Source organism: Lingula anatina, chromosome 3 (genome assembly GCF_051362555.1).
Source record: "Lingula anatina isolate TDL-2025a chromosome 3, LinAna3.0, whole genome shotgun sequence".
NCBI lineage: Eukaryota > Metazoa > Brachiopoda > Lingulata > Lingulida > Lingulidae > Lingula > Lingula anatina.
In genome coordinates, this window is record NC_141769.1 from 30,009,229 (window position 1) to 30,026,412 (window position 17,184).

The 17,184-nt window shown below is 38.5% G+C and overlaps 1 protein-coding gene across 3 annotated transcripts in view; it reads right to left on the reverse strand.

Moving 5' to 3' along the window:
* Positions 1 to 17,184, reverse strand: part of LOC106175259 (glycine receptor subunit alpha-2) — a 37,760-nt gene that overhangs the window by 6,369 nt on the left and 14,207 nt on the right. For all 3 annotated transcript variants that reach the window (XM_087008566.1, XM_087008567.1, XM_087008565.1), the window contains exons 3-6: positions 11,127 to 11,244; positions 4,347 to 4,495; positions 1,635 to 1,702; positions 682 to 905 (exon numbers count right to left, since the gene is read on the reverse strand). In XM_087008566.1, the coding sequence (XP_086864692.1) occupies positions 682 to 905; positions 1,635 to 1,702; positions 4,347 to 4,495; positions 11,127 to 11,230 (545 nt within the window). In that variant the 5' untranslated portion in view covers positions 11,231 to 11,244. The remainder of the gene's footprint in view (positions 1 to 681; positions 906 to 1,634; positions 1,703 to 4,346; positions 4,496 to 11,126; positions 11,245 to 17,184) is intronic.

The following is a 17,184-nucleotide window of genomic DNA, read 5'->3' on the forward strand; positions in this document are numbered from 1 at the left end:
CTTAAGTAAGTTTTTCAAATCAGAAAGGGACTTGTTTCATACCCCGGCGTACTGTTGTAATAACGGCAATGGCATTAGGCTTGACAAACGACAAAATACATGTACTATAGCTGAGGAGCTACGAGACACCTTCTTTCACGTAAGAACATATGTCTCATGAGTCTCAGAGGAAAAAGAAACGAGCTATCAATTACAGAAAAGATTACTGCACTATAGAAACGATGTTGCCTTTACATGCGTGATAAATCGACATTGTGAGGGTCCCTTTAGAATTCCTGTTCAACGCAAAGTAGCCGGCTGTGCTCGTTAGAGGACTTGGCTAAGACATATTTCACCCATCTCTCTCTCTCTCTCTCTCTCTCTCTCTCTCTCTCTCTTAATTCCATAATATGGAATCTTGGAGGAGCTGTTCTAACATGTCCCGCAGCTTTTTTTACTCTTTTCTGTTGTATGCCAGTGACTGGGCTGGGAAAAGCTCATTTTCACTTTCATTCTTAAAACCAAACAAGGTCCAGGCCCCAGTTTCACAAAAAAAAACTTCCATGAGAGTGATGTTACACTGCTCCTGATAGGGTAAGATGTACCCATGTGACCATGTAACCTTGGTAATTAAGTTCCTAGACAGTGGACCTGACTTAAGTTTTTTGTGAAACTGGGACCAGGAGCTGAATAGAAACCTACTTTTGACTGTAGAACACCTCCCCGTTGGGGTAAACCCTAATCAAGCGGTTGGGCACTGCAATGTCGTGGCCATGAGCTCGTCTGCTGTTCTTAAAGAAACAGTCGGGTTGCCACAGTTCGTTGATGCTATTATAATGAAGCTGTAATGGCTTGGTCAGGTTGCCTGGGAAACGGAGGCGCTGGTCCAGCCATCTTTGGCGAAAATAAACGTTGATTGAGTACTCCTAAAAGAAAAGAATTAAAAAGATGTGAGTACAGTTTGAAAATTACGAAACAACGCCAGTCGGACAGGTTTCCGGTCTAAAGTTGTCCTAGTCTGAACAATTCTAATTAGTCTTGACACTCACAGGACATGATCAAGATTTCCAAGAAATATCTGTGAATGCTGGACCGTAATTTCTCTTCATTAATCACCAAAACCGAAAAAGTAATGCGTCTAAGAAAAAATCGAAAGACCTACATGGGTTATTGAATTAAGGCCTATCTTTGGTGTTGTTACCCGTAAAGCAATATTTGCAAAGGCTTTTTAGGTTTGCTGTAGACGTAAAGGTTCAAGACCATGAATATGTCATTCACTCTCTCTCTCTCTCTCTCTCTCTCTTTCTCTCTCGGTTGTAGCAGAGCGTGGGGTTAAATCATCAGTTATTATATATTGCATTAAAATATACTTCATTATAACGAGAGGGAGGTGCCCTATAGTTACAGATAGAGAGGGGTAACGCGAACTTACCTTTAATACACGTTTCTTTCCACATAACATTAAGATCACTAGCCAAGAATCATCAACTTTACTTGAAAAAATATTGCAACCCTGATAATGACACGCGAGTTAGTTACTTGGACTTGCAAGTTGTAGCGGAATCGAAAGAAACTGGCTCTTCACATATCATTTGAACATCTTTTGTAATATTATCTTTGGTATTCTCACACTATCACTTGATGCAGATACGTACCCAACGCAGCTCATCTATATGCTCGAAGTCAAACACGTGGATATTCATAGTAACCGTTGTCACTTCGCCTAAAAGAACAGAAGACATACAGCTGTCAGGACTGGCGGTGTGTCGTACCAGTACGTAAGTATCCATGCAACTGTTTATGCAATCTGGACATGCAGGGGAATAATGAATGTGGTGGTATATATATATATATATATATATATATATATATATATATACTGAATAAATTATTATTTTCAAATTTTAGGCGTACAATAACACTATACAAACATTTAATTCAAAATAAACCAAACTAACCTTGTTGTCTGATACAACAGGTTTGCCTTCTATGAACAGATTATGAATTATATATATAATAAAATAAATTATATATATAACCATGTCAAGAAACGGAGTCATTTCCATTTAATTCCAATGCGTATCAGGTATGGGCAATGTCAAAGGTATAAAAATACGGCTAAGCTTTGATGTGAGTCATTTCACTGTATCCGAAAGTAAAATGCATGTTGTCGAACAAAATGGAAAAATCTACAATCTACAAATGTGTACTTACATGTAATTTGTACTTGTATAGAAAGGGAAACTGATGGTTTTTATGACTGATATTTGAGTTCAAGTCAGTCCAAGCATATGGTGATTGATTTAGTTTTTGATTAGGAGATAAGATCCAACATGGGAGACAAATAAACTTGCAAGAAACGGCAATTCCTGGTAACGAGTGCGTCCGCTGGGATTACCTAGAGTTTTGATGTGCTTTTTAGGATACGTATTATAATTTGTTAACTGTAAGTAAATACTACAGTTCGTATGATTAAACACAATTTGTAAATAATCTGAATTCGATTCTAGCCCAATAAATGTGACGTTATCCCTTATCTAGCCGGTTGAGTGATTTTCAGACTAGATGGACTGAGCTGACTTTGCAGTGCTCATTTAAGTCACTAACCTCTAGATTTGCCTTGGGTGTGTAACATTTTGATTAAAATCATGCATGTGTTATTATTGCTATGATTAAGATTTTTTTATTGTTAAAATTTATGCCTTGGTAAATGCGACGTGAAAATGATCTAATGATGTAATTGCCAGAAGTTGATTATTGCCTTGTTAGATAACTGAATGACAGTAAGAAAAGGCACTGTACGCAAGCACACATTTAAAGGTATACTACTTGCGTTTTCAAAGACATATTTCTTAATTCTACACATCCTGTCAGGCTACCCATCTCTCCCCGTTCGGACCTCCAAAAAGATTTTAAAAAAACAAATTCAAGTGCCTGGTGTCAATATTATCTTCCCAAATGTAAATAAATACATGGTTGTCTAAAGTTGCTGATACGTTATTCAGAGTTTTAACTCAATTAATTAGGAATGGTATAAATCATCCAATCCAAGTGATGGGACGTACGCTTCGTAGGAAACATAGCTTTTTATTTCGAGGATAATTTGATTCGGTTAGGAAATACTGGATAGGAAACCTTCAAATACGCGTAAAATCGTAACCCTTAGGGAGTCGTGCTTAACAAAGCAAAATAATGTTTATATACACACTACATTTTTGGTTTGTAAAGTGTTTTTATATGGTTCTTTTGTCAAGACAAGGGTCGATATCCTGTCTTCTAAAAAAACCCGCAAAATATTGCTAAAGAACTGCAGTTTATACAGTAAAATGTCACTATACGGGCTCCATCTCGGGTTTAATACAGTATTGGGTGACATAAACTACATAATGTTTGATACCTTATAGAATCTAGAACAAAGAGCAGTGGAGTTTATCTACCTCATCGCATCTCCTCTAGTCAGAGATTGTTGAAGTTCAACCAATAAGCTTTGACGTTTGTCCTTTATTGATCACAGCACAAAAAACACCGAATGTGAATTGAAAACTTGTTGCAATATTGGCTTTTGATTTGAACAAAATTGGCTTAAATTCCGCCATAAGGTCTTCGACAATCAAACTGGTAAGTAGATATTTGGACAAATGACAACCCCACTTAATTTCAGTGGTTTCTGATTGCCTGCTCCAATGCTGTTGGCTGCGGACGGGACCTCCCATGGCCTTTTCAATATTTTTAACTAACTGTTAACCTTTTCCTTTCTCTCAGACAGCGTCTAGACAATTACCAGCGGTGATAGACCAAAGAATAACTCGCTCGTGTTTAAGGCTTCCAACTCTGCCCCCCCCCCCCCCCCCCCCCCCCCCATTAATCATCTGCACTCCCCCCCCCTTCCCAGCGCAGATAATCGTGTCATGTATTAGCCAAAGACATATCAGTAAATATCTAGTGAAACACCCATCTTTGACCCTGGTAGAGGGTACCTTCCCCCCCCCCCCCCCGACCCTGCACTAAATGGCTTTGCCCATTGATCTGGTATCAACCTGCCGTGTCCACTAGGAGAACACGGCTATTTGTGATACAATTCCATTAGACGGATAAAAGCATGAGTAAAAAGGATTAAATGTCAATTCTGAAATGGAATACAACATATCCAGGGGCTTAAGGGCATTTGAATACCTGTCCTTGGAGACAAAAATAAACATTTACATATTTGGTGAAATGGGGACTAGGGGCCGTTTAAAAAAAAACAGCTATAGTTATCAAAGTTTTTCTTTACATTTAGACTCAATACTGGGCTTTAACAGTTCAAATGAATCCCTAGTTGTCCGCAATAATAAAGTGTGTTCCAATTGATACAAACATTGTCTAACCTGTTTTGGATCCAGGTCGTATCCTCATATCGTACTTCCTTTCATCTTTGATCCTCAGAAAGTCGACCAGAGTGAAGGCGACACTGTCATTGTAGTATTTGTCTTCGGGCGGAGGTGCGTCTTTTTTCGTGTCCTTTACACTCGTTGTGCTGCAATGAGAGAAACTTAAATTAATTTTCTTTGGCTGAAACTTTTCTTTACGCGGGTGATGAGAATGATTAAATTTCGAAAAACAAGTAACAAGAGTTTACAAAAGTATACTTCAAATAAATATGTGCAGAAATACAGACCTTATCAAATAACTAAGTTCCATAAAACAAATGTGTTTAATATTTATATCATTTACAGAAAAAAGAGTGCTTAAGATGTTTTGAAAATTAATCTAAATTATATTAAAAAAATGAAAACAACATCAAATTTTACGAAATTGCCAGTGTATAAAAACATTTTGCGACTATCAAAAATGAAACAGAGTATTTCACGTAAATGAAAGCATGGCAATACATTACCTTAATGTTGTTTTTTATATATTAATTTGTCACCTGTAGAAACATTATCAAGTCACCCTGGCAACGTTCATACAAAACCTTACGTAAAGGTTGGTTTCATTGTGTCAACAAGTAAAAGATGATAATCAGTTTTTGCTGGGTAAAACATGCAATGTACCCAATAAAGATTTCTTATGGAAAAGGGTAACTCGTAGAAAATGTGCTCAGTTGTAAACTACAGTGCCACTAGTGAGTAGAAGTAACGTAGATAAAAAAACATGGACGATTTGCTATATGAAATGGTGGGAAGCAATGAGAGTGACAACATGTACATGTATGTGTTCAGTGGATGTAAGTCGGGACTGTGTATATGACCGTGCTTTTTACTATACAGATGTATGGAAGCGACTCAAGCAAAAGTGTGGTTTATTCAAAACCACGTATTCAAACTACACGCGGTGGGTGTGGATAACGGTATAAATCTCGCGGAGGAGTTCCAAATATCAATAAAATGGATGAAATGTTTGAAAAGTCAGTAAGGAGGATGAAACACACCAAATCTAATCAGTTGGTAGAATTTGACAACATGAATGAAAGGCTATGGAAAGCTAAGCTTGGAGTGTCGTCGTGCCAGAATATTTGATCATCAGACTTACGTTTTTGAGAGTAATGCTCTCAGGGTACTCACTGCTACGGGGTATAGGCGGCAATGTAAGTGTTTTCTGGCACTATAAAAAAGGCATAACTGTTATCCTAATCGATTTTACCGGTGTTCTCTATTAATGACGCACAAGTTGGGTTCTAAATTAAAAAATAGATATACAGTTTGCAGTATCCCTTGTGGCCACTCTATTGTCACCAATCCAAAAAGCCTTTTTTTGCAACTGTACCTCTTTTACATTGAAGATAGATGAAGGCAAGCGCTTCTGCATCAAAATAAAGGTTTGCGATTGATTACATTATATAACTTGCATGTGTCACGCAAGTTTACAATTAAATGCGTTAGCTGTAATAAAAACTTCGAATTAGATTTCTGGCTTTTTGATACAACCACACGCACAAACTGCAAAAAGAATTATAGAACCTAACTGCCGTCTAGTCTTCAAAGCACTCTTTGTTATCTTACTGTAGCGTTAAACATAATGATCAATTGACGTTGGAAATACTAACATTGTCAACTTTCTTTTCATGGATTTTTAAAAACTCAGTCCACAATGTTTTTCCTGGGAAGGACCTCGGTTCCATACTCCTTTTTTCATCTTTTCCCACTCGCAGGGTCAACCACCAAACAAACGATATATTTATCCTCAATTTATGATAAAAACTGTTGCATAACCTCACGCAATATAGCTAGAGCCATGCGACATTTAATGGGGAGCCATGGCTACAACACCTGGAACTTCAAAAGTATTTATGAGTTTCGAAATTTCTTTTTTATACTGATGAATGTAATACAACGGTTCCGCGCGTTACTTTTACTTTCACTTTCAGTTGAACAAGTATTTTTCACAATCTGTGAACTACACGTATCAATTCGCTATTTGAAAAACACGTAAGAAGTCTTTGAGAAATAAGCAACTGATAGTCAATAAGAAAATTAGAGAAAAAAAGACAGGAGCATTTACCTTATAATACAAAGGTCACCGGGTGATATAACTTAATGTAATGGAAAATAATACAGATAAAGATAAAATGCTGATTACCCAATACATGTTCACGGCCAGATAACTAAGTTGCACTTAACACGTGGAAAAATGTAACCAGATGAAACAGAAATGTACAAAACCGGTTTGGTTAACTCAAAGAGCTCTTTCTGAAATCTGTAATTGAGTTATGCAACAACAATTGGCAACAAGCTGGCACGAGAACATGCATATAAACCTACATGTAGTTCTTGAAGACAGTCGAAGAAATCATGAATGCATCAGCTCTATACATGCAGTCCATTGGATACCGCCCAAAGATTGTTTGAAATTGGCAAGGCTTGGTTCATCATTTGTGTAATGTTCCCGAGACAATCACATACCAGTAGCAGGAAACGTGTTATGCATACTTTTGCATATAAATGAAGTCTTTTTTATCTCTATAGATAAGAGCTGTTTAAAAAGTTGTTTAAAACAAAATGTTTTCAATGTTGTATATATATGATTTCTTTGCCTTATCTCAAGCATTAAGCCATATATACCGGTACACACGCTAGGACTGATGGGCGTTGTCAGGAGAGCGAGAGAGAGAGAGAGAGAGTTCCGCGAAAAACAGGCTCGATTTATGCCACTTTTCGAAATAAATTCGACGGAATTTTGAGATCAAGCAACCAACCAGCTATCGCACTTCTGCCCGTCCATTCTTCAAAATTCATTTTACGTGTCTTCTAAGCGTCCTAAGCACAAGAGGTATCACGCCATCTACCGATTCAGAACTGCTGATCAATAGCCCAACAGGCTCATCCACTAATGACTGCTTTGTTCACAGGTCTATAGACCTAACAGTACATCATTCCTTACGTATGTGTAATCAGCGAATGACAAAGTATAAAGAATAAGGTACCCAGACGTAATCTAAATTAATGCTTTCTTATTCTGAGTGGCATTTCCACTGGGTGCCTGCCAGGCTAGACGACCAATCGTTTACAAGGTACCCTAGCCGGGCCATTACCACATTCTTTTTTATATGGAGTTATTCAATCTATCTTTGATATGCCCATCAAAATAATAACTGTACGTACGTGTGTTCAGAGCTGGTCCAGCTCAAGGGGGAAATGATCCAATTGACGTCACAAAACAACGGATCACGCATTAAAGCCCATATGTGGCGAGGGTTTTCTTTGTGTCTTAGAATTCGTTTTATGTTTGCTGCGCGACTGTAGATAATTTGTATATACAAATTATATAACAATTATATTGGGAATATATATGGTGTTTATTATTTCGACATTTTTAAACATAAAGACCCAAGGTGGACAATATTTCAATAATAACAAAACATAGCTCTTACAGTAATTCAGCGATCCGCTGACGTCCAGGATAGAATAATTCGGTGGCGTCATTTGAGATTTTTACCGTTTGAGGAGACTCACTTTTTTGCGCGAATTTCGATTGTAAGATACTGTTCACCAGGGAAATGAACATTGAGAGGCATTGACCGCTTAAAATCCTTGGTGATAAATATTGCAAGCAACGGCACGTGGGTTTTCTGACCGAAGTTTCATCAGAGTAGTTTAATGCATGGGAATACTACCCAGGCAACAACTTATTTAGCTTACACAAAGTGCTACTTAACTCTAGCTATCGATTCGATTTAAAAACAAAACCCTGGCCTCATTTGATTGATAAAAAAATTGGTTTTAACCATTGGTCAATTCAAATGCTCGAACCAGCAAAATGCCTCTAGAAACAACGCCATGCACTGAAAATACTAACAGGATCAATTTAGCCCCTGGGAAAGCAGAAGGTAAATGTGTAGCAGTAATAAGTTGGCAGAAAGAAACTGTGTTACCTTCAAGATTACTCAAAGATGGGAAAGAAAACCTTCCTATTTTATTGAATTAACCTGCCCGGAACAAGTCCTCAGCGTATATCTGATAAGCACTTTGTGCAAACTGAATTGAAGGGCCTGTTCAGAACTAACGGATCCACGGATCAAATATGGCCGACCCACTTGAAAGCTTGCCGTATAATCCCCGCAAGAATCCATAATGGGATTGCGCGGAAAGCTTTCAAATGGGTCAGCCATATTTGATCCGAGGATCGACTTGTTTCCGAACAGGCCCTAACAGCTTGCAGTAAAAGGGAGGATTAACCCCTAGTGCAAGTGTATTCAGAAATGAACCCCGTTGTCAATACCGTAATGGAAATTTCCGGAAAACTGCATGTTGCTGATAAAATATTGCATGGAAACATCCCTTGGAAAAATTAAACGTCTGATGATGAAAACTGATATTACAAACCACGTACGTGACAGTCAAACCAATAACTTTTCATCAACGGCGTCGTATAAAAGTACAAATGAAGCTAAACAGCCTTAAATAATGTTAAGTAGTCAAATGGATCTCTATTGTATGCACCAAAAAAGTAATGTATTTACATATTCTTTGGAGATCGATTTGTTTTAGATGCTCATTAGCTTTCTAAGTCAGTATTAAAAGAAAATTCTACACGGAATCCAATTTCATAATTTTGTCTGCCGACAAGGCATCATTTCCTAATTCTTTTTCCAAGTATTCAACGACCTCAATAACCGCAAATCATGCCCTCTATAGAGTTTACCCCATCCTTAGCAATCTCATTTCAACGGAAGCTCAGTCAGAATCCCAATGAATAAATCAGTTCCATGTAGTCTCCGCCAGTAATATGGAAAATGTCCACGGGGAGGCAGGTTTACACACCACACGAGTACCGAGCTGTTCTTTTATTCATGACGATTGTTTCGGGGTGTTAACCGCTGGCTGTCTTAAGGGCCAGGGTAATTAAAGTAAACACACATATCTGTATGGGCCGTATATCATAGTTCATCATTTGTGCATTCGCGCATTCTGAAGTACAGAGCAACCAGTTCGAGCGTGATTAATTAGATAAGATGTTGTAAGTTTACGTCAACAACAGAATGTAGAGGTACAAGTGATGCATTATTAAAGACCCCATCGCGTCACTTTTGTGGCAAAGGTGATCATGTATTATCAGCTGAAAGGCATGTCACGAGATAACAAACTGAAGTGCTACTCTCCAAGTATGAGGGTGCATTTTGTGAGTGACATTTGTATTACGTTTGCAATAAGCAGGTGGCATAGGATTTGTCAAGAACCAAATGGAATAGACTTCTGGAATGTTTTTTGCTTGTTTTTTTATGGCGATATTTTTTTGTAATAAATCCGTACAATACGCCCAGAAATAAGTCCCTGTGTCTAATTATAATATCAGCACGCTTATCAGCAAGAAATAAAAAGAGTAGTCTGCTTCTTAATGGAATGTGCTGCATCTAAGACCCCTAGAATTTGACCCCTTTCGGACCCCAAGATTTGACCCCTTACGTCCTCAGTAAATTGAATTTGCATAAACAGGAACAACAGAAGAGCATTAATTGGCATGGGGTAGAGATTCGGAAGTTAGCACTACCCTTTCTCTTATTAACACTTGTCAAAACCAAGGGCACTCTTGGGTTACCCCTTGGGCGTTTAGAGATGTGGAAATAGGATATGAAATATAAAAAGAATTCCCAATATGTCCTGTTATAACAGGAAAATATCCTATTTTGCTTTTTATATTTCGTGCAAGAATGAAAAAACTTCCTCCTTGCAATCGACTTAGGTATCGACCAATGGGTCATTTCCATGCCGCCCTTGGCAATTACAAATTTTTACCCACCATATCATAATTCACTCTGAATTAGAATGGGTGTCCTCACACACATGCGAACCCTTCTTAACTGTACATGTAGCACCTGTGTCATTTAAGGTTTTCAGGGAAAAAAACTTGCAGCGACCACAGTAAATAAAACTGCGGCTACTCCTTTTGATACATACTTTTTGAACGATTAAAGCATATTAATGTACATGTGTGCTTCTTGTTAATTGACTAGGAAACGATGCACACTTGTAGAATACTATGAGAGAGAGAGAGAGAGAGAGAGAGAGAGAGAGAGAGAGAGAGAGAGGTTACACTACACGAAAATGCTGGTTAGTAGTCTTCATTCACCCGTATTCCGTTGTTCATCTATACTTGCCATCCTATTTATTTATTTATTTCTAAGCTATTGTTATGTAATCGACTAAAGTCCGGGATCTGCATATATGTTTGGGAGCATGTCACACCGTCCAGATGGTTTTTATTTCTACATTTTAGAAATCTTCCATTTGAATAACGGATAAAGATATCATTTGAAATATGTGCCGAAAAATTGTGCCTGGGTTTGCAAATATGGAGAAACCTTCATTTTCAGAGCTGCAAGTATATTTTACAAAAACAATTTAAATGCTGCACTGGTTCATATCACAGTAGCTCTTACAAGCTACTTTAACAAAAAACGCCGCATTTTTCATTTATATCCAGTCAAAATCTCTTCCTATCAAATTCCCTTCACACGATGGCCCCTTCAGCACAATGGTTTCCCTCGGCCACTCCCACCAGTACCCGAAACAAACCATATCAAAAGAACCATCCTTCATCGGTCTTGTACCATACACCTTATCAATCGAATATTACTTGCGCCTTTAGAAATAAGCCAAACCAGACCATCGAATCCATCACGCCATCATCAGATTTATCTTTATATAGCGATTCTACTTATATAGCCTTACCTTCGTTGATGATGCCGTCGAGCCGTAGAAAGAGCGACCTGTTCCATTAACCACAGTGTGCATAGGACCGTCGCTATACTCCTCACAAATTCGGCCGTATTCATGGCGACGAGTTGCCCTGAAATAAGAAGACGTAAAGAGCAATTATCAAGTGCAGACGAGAGAACGCCCATAATTCATGGATAGAAGATGCTGAATCGGATATTTAATAAAAGATTCATCGGCTTGTTTATGTATACGGGACTTAGAAATTCACTGCCGTGATTTAAGGGGGCGCAATAGGTCTATTGGAAGGGCTCTCGATAAGAAATAGATGGGGAAACTGAAGAGGGCATGTGCACCACCACCACCCCGGATATTCCTTGAGTCGTATCACGCACAATTTCGCTCACTGATCCAGATAATTAACGAGTTGACCGCGCAGCTAATTTCCGAGAGAGGGTCGCTTGAGTAAATTTTTGGGTGTACCAGTGCCAGTGCATTATGCTTACATATACTGTTTCCATTCACACAAATACAAAATGACTATAACAGTGCAAACATTTATGGTGACAAAATCCGGCAAATTTATAATACGCGTTATTATGTCAAACAACGTACCTAGAAATATCAATAAGGACATTTACCTAGACACATATATGAATTCATATAGACTAAATGTGTCTGTACAGTAACTATTTAATAAAAGCTATACGCATTTCACAGGCTTGTTGTTGTCTCGGAAAAAATGACTTTTACTCAAGATCCGTAGTGTAAGGGGCGCGTGTAGGTGTCGTTTTTTCAGCAGTTAGGTTTTGGAAGCGGAGTGCTGCGCCTCCTCCGCGTATTCAGTTAGTCCGGGTCACTGCTCGAGATCCTCTCGTGGGGAATCACTCGTCACACTCGTATATCATAAACTAAGTGACCATTAGAGATCATTTTATCGATCTCGCGAGACATTTAGCGATTACAACTTTAAACAATAGTTAAGGGGTGCAGATGATCATTGATCGACAGGTTCCACACGTATCTTGTAAAAATGGCAGAATATATTGTTTAAAAAAATAACGGTGATCAAACAATATATCCCCTGCAACAGAATACAGATATATATGCTTCTAGGCAGCTTCTGTGCTTAGGTTTCGTACGATATTTCTATCCTCCAAAAAATTACTAAACTTGCAATTGGCCATTGTGACAAAACTATAAACCATTTTACAACGTTCATTGTGCCAACGCTATGGAACATGGGTAAGTCAAGCAGCGCAAAACCGACTGCGGCAAAGTTATGCAAAATGCTATATTAACATACAAAAATAAATAAATAAATAAATAAATAAATAAATAAATAAATAAATAAATAAAAAACAACTTAACGCATTCGAAAACAAACGCTGCTTTTAAACCCAGAACTGACAATGCTCATGGTTGAGAAACGTCCGCGAAAAGGAACGAAGGGATCTTTTGCGACAGCGCGGTCGCATTAAGTCACATTAATGATTTCCGTAGGGAACTGAAAGGAAACTTCTCGCTTATCTATGCACATTCTTAACCACGTATACAGCATGTATCATCTTGCTTTTGAAAACTTTGTGGAACGCTCGACTGAATTTATCTAAGAGCGGTTTTCGTTATTCATCTGCTTATCTGAACAGGTATCGAACAAAACATCGTTGTTATACCTACCTACAAACTAAACATCGGTGGAGATCTCACTCATTAACTTTGTAGATGTGTGTATTACAGTCGATTAAGTGGAGGCTTAAGTGGTATCTTGACCCTCAGCCGTGCATTAACAACTTGCGTAGAGCTGGTCAAGTGTACACGCGCCTAGCATTCGTGTTCGAGTGGGTTTTGGACACCGTCCAGCTGCTTTTCAAAGTTGCGTCACCAAGCCAAGAATCAAGTAGGTCTTCAAAGTGGACCATACATCAAAAACAGCTCATATCCTTCATAACGATATGCCACCGGACGCGTCTCGCATGGTTGGCGCCAATATGGGTTTTTGAAGCAGCACTAAGTGCTCTTCAGTCGATATATGCCACCCCCAGTAAAAGCTCATGACGTACCGTATGGCGTAGTGCACGTGAGAACCTACCAACGGACTGTTTTGGGTCGATGCGGTGGAAAGAAAGGTGGGGCTAGACAACGGTGTGAGCTTTCAGGAATATTGTTTCAAAGTGAAAGGCTAATGAACGAAAAATAATGTTCTCGTCCATGCATGCTTCGGGTGTCAATTTATTGGATCTGTTTGTTCAGCTTACCTGATAAACCTGTCACGGTACACACCACCTATAGTTATGGAATATTTATTGATTGATTGATTTACTTATTTATTTATAATTATAGTGTTTTATCGGTCCCATATTTCATCAATTATAAGGAATTATTCTTTCAGTACCGACAGTAAACTTGGCCGTGAGTGAAGAAGCATTTGCCGTGAGCTTGTGCCCGGGTTAACGCCTTCTAAGTGTGCGAATACATAAGACGTGTGTAGAAGACACCAACATTTGCCAAAATCAATTCAAACAGATCTTCTCATGTACTGTTATTCCCACGGTGCCGCTTGCTAAGTGTACAATCCGGCTCGCTAAGTCCGTCTTCTTAGACATCGGAGTAGTTAACCGGAAATAATAATGACCAATATCTACGTCAGTTCAATATTTAATGCTTGGGCGCTAAGCGCGCTGGCTTATTCAACGAGTCAGTGAGCGGTCAGTGAAGAAATTCAATGAAATGTAATATATACTGATTTAATTATAATGTCAGTCTGACTTCAAGGTACATATCATATCGATGGGATCGAACTAGCTGATATTTCGTGACTGCGAACATCGGATCGGACAGATGAAAAACCAGCACACCGCATGTTTCTAACACAGTAACCTACAGGCGATAGAATAAAAACTCGCATGTCGTGACCTTTATTTTGATCAACAATTCCTATACATTCAGAAATGCAGAAACGCACTTACACTGCCCCCCCCCCCCAAAAAAAAAAAACGTGATTCTATAATTATATATGGTTTTGCTTTCGAGTGACGATTTGCCGATCGGAGTTAATGAGTACTTTCTGGCTGCTCGGTTCCTCTGGTCTATCTCTTGTTCCAATCGTGTGGTTACGCATAATGCACGATGTGACTCAACTTCCAGATCCCTAGCACACTAAATAATTTAAAAAAATTCTTGTTCTCAAGTCTAACGCACGAAAAATGTGCAACCCTGCGATGCCCGCCACAATGTTTATATTTGTACACTGACACTGGTCTTGAAAAGTCCACTACACCAATTTCTCTTCTTTATTACGCCTAGGGGTGTCCTCTCATGGTCACCTATGCTTATATAACAACATTGTATTATCAACTCTTTCAATTTTATGAGCCAATGGGGCTATACTTAAGAAGGACACAGGGGCATTTAAAATATTTTACAAAAGGGTGTTTCATGCACTTTTGAATAAAAAGAAAGATCAAGTAGACGCTGGTTAAAAATAAATGACAGACAACAAATCGTGTAGTGAAAAAGCTAATTACACTGTGCATAGTCAAGGTGTCACAAGTCTTGCTTTCATGGCCTTGAAGACACTGGGGTCCACGTTAATAATAAAATATAACTGTGAAATAACAACTTGAGCATGAGGCTCTCTTTGTACTTCATAGATGGAGGTGTAAAGATGCGACCCGGAATTCTTTTTTCTCTTCTCTGTTGACTGTTTGTATTTTTACATTAGGTTTAAAATAAACGAATGCAATACTATTTGTTTCGTATTCATATTTATGATTAAGAGTTATTCATATATACACGTTTAAAGCAATGACTGGGGATTAGAAACGCTACCAAGAATGTAAGGGGGATATATGAAAAAACACTATCTATGTAAAACCTGATACTACTGCTACGGAGTAAACAAAAATCTTTTTTTAACCAGAGGATTTTACTTTTGAAGGACGCATGGGTGTCTTTACAAAATGCGTACCAGGCAGCTTTTAACATAAAAAAGATCAAATAAGCACGCCAAAATAAGACTCAGCAATAGCGTGTTAGGAGAGGGCTGATTTCACTGTAACGGTTCGTAAGCGAGGAAATTTATGTTTGGCAATATATCTTTGCTCCCCTATCAGGCCCGTAGCCAGCAATTTCAAAAGGGGGGTTCGTTTTCTGAAAAAGTGGACCTTTTAACATAAAAACGTCATGTACCTACATCAAATTTTACCCAGAGTGGACCTTTTCCCAGCAAAAGGGACGGTTCTTTCGAACCCTCCGAACCCCCCCTGGCTACGGGCCTGCCTATAGTCTATAAAGTAGAAATTAAGTAGAAGGGAACGAGCTGGTAACATTCGCAATGTTTTTGCAGCAGATTTGAAGCAGGTTAGAGATGCCGTGAATATGAGCAGAACAAAAGAAACGAACCTACAGGCTGCTGTTTTCCTACTTCGCTACGACGCATATATATAAAGTAGAAGGCTGCTCCTTTAACGCACGCAACTTCGAAACTGCTGCACTTAAAGTAGAAATGTGGTTATGCGGTGAAGCGTTATGCTTCAATTTCTACTGATATTTTGTGAAGCATGATTACAGTAGAATGCCACTTCTGGGGAGTATACACCTCATTCATACCTTAAATCGGGGCAGACTTGAGGTATGGTTTCAGTGTGATTGCAGTAGTTCTACAACAACAGTTAAAGAAAATATATTTCTGATAACAAGAGCCAATAATCATACATTTTATAGTTAAATAAAGAAACAAAAAAAATAACCATTTTTTTTTTTTAATTAGAAGAGAGGCCTTGTGAAAGGAAAGATGGGTGTGTCCAAGAACCCTCCTATAGGACCATGTTAATACCAACAGAGCCATTTCTACAACTTGGACAGGAACACACCAAACCCGTTAGTGGACGAATTTCCAATAAACCCCACCACAGAACCAGCAAAATATTCTATACATTTTTGTATGCTAAATCAAACGTCTGTCTTAAAATGTTGTATATTTTTAACCCAGGGCTACTGTTCCACACTCAAGCAAGCTCCCGATGAATTAACTGTAGAGGCTGGTGCGGTGTCGGTGACACCACCGGGTAGTAGTAGTAGATTAAGATGATGATGGCGATAGTAGCTCCTACTAAGAGTGACAATGATGCATCGCAGGTGTCATTTGCCTCGACGCTTTCTTTTCTAAGTAACGAGTTATTTAATTAAAGGTACCGCGATGTTTTGTTTATCGCCATTACATTACGATACGATCCCCATTACGTTTATTAACAATACGCACATCAAAGATGGATTCGAGATTTTAATTAAGGAGGATGGATTGCTGATTAAAAAAATTGGGCAACAGTGAAAGGTGTGATGTATTGTATAACGTACTCCTTGAGTGGTAACATAATCAGAGAGACAGAGAGAGAGAGAAAGCTCACTGGGTAATATTTCTCTACCCGCAAATCTTGGTATGCAAATTAAATTTAAAAGAGTGCAAAGCATACCATTACCTCCCAAATATCCGATAGTCCAAATCCATTTTTCAATATCACTTCCTACTTCCCACTAATTATGTACAAAATCAACACATCTAATAAGTGTTCTGCAGACAGGCAAGATCCATGGATCCTTTTATTAACGTCGACGTCTTGTTTTATATGAGCTGATAGTTAGGAGGTTTTTGCATATAAGGTTTGCATATAACAGAGACGCCTCACTTACTTTTTTCTTAGGTCGATAAGCTGCGGTTTTTCCCAACTGAAAGGAACAGAAATAAACCTGATAGTGTGCTTTCTTTTTCAAAAACGTCATTGCTGTCCAAGAAAAGTTCTTAGTTTGAAAATGGTGAGTAAAGACTGTAATGCGTCGGTAGCTCTTTCTTACACGCCGTCCTGCGCTTTTTCACGTTTTCCGAAATTTTGGATTCAGTCCGTGTTCGGTACCAAAAGGGAAAATAAGCTTATGGCTGACATGAGACCCTAAGATACACCTTTAAAATTCTTCCAACTGTACCACTTTTTAAAAATGTGTGTCTTCGAAACGGAGTAAATTACTTCATTCTTTGAATTCGAGGATCTCCCGATTCTATAGGATTGCCCCTATA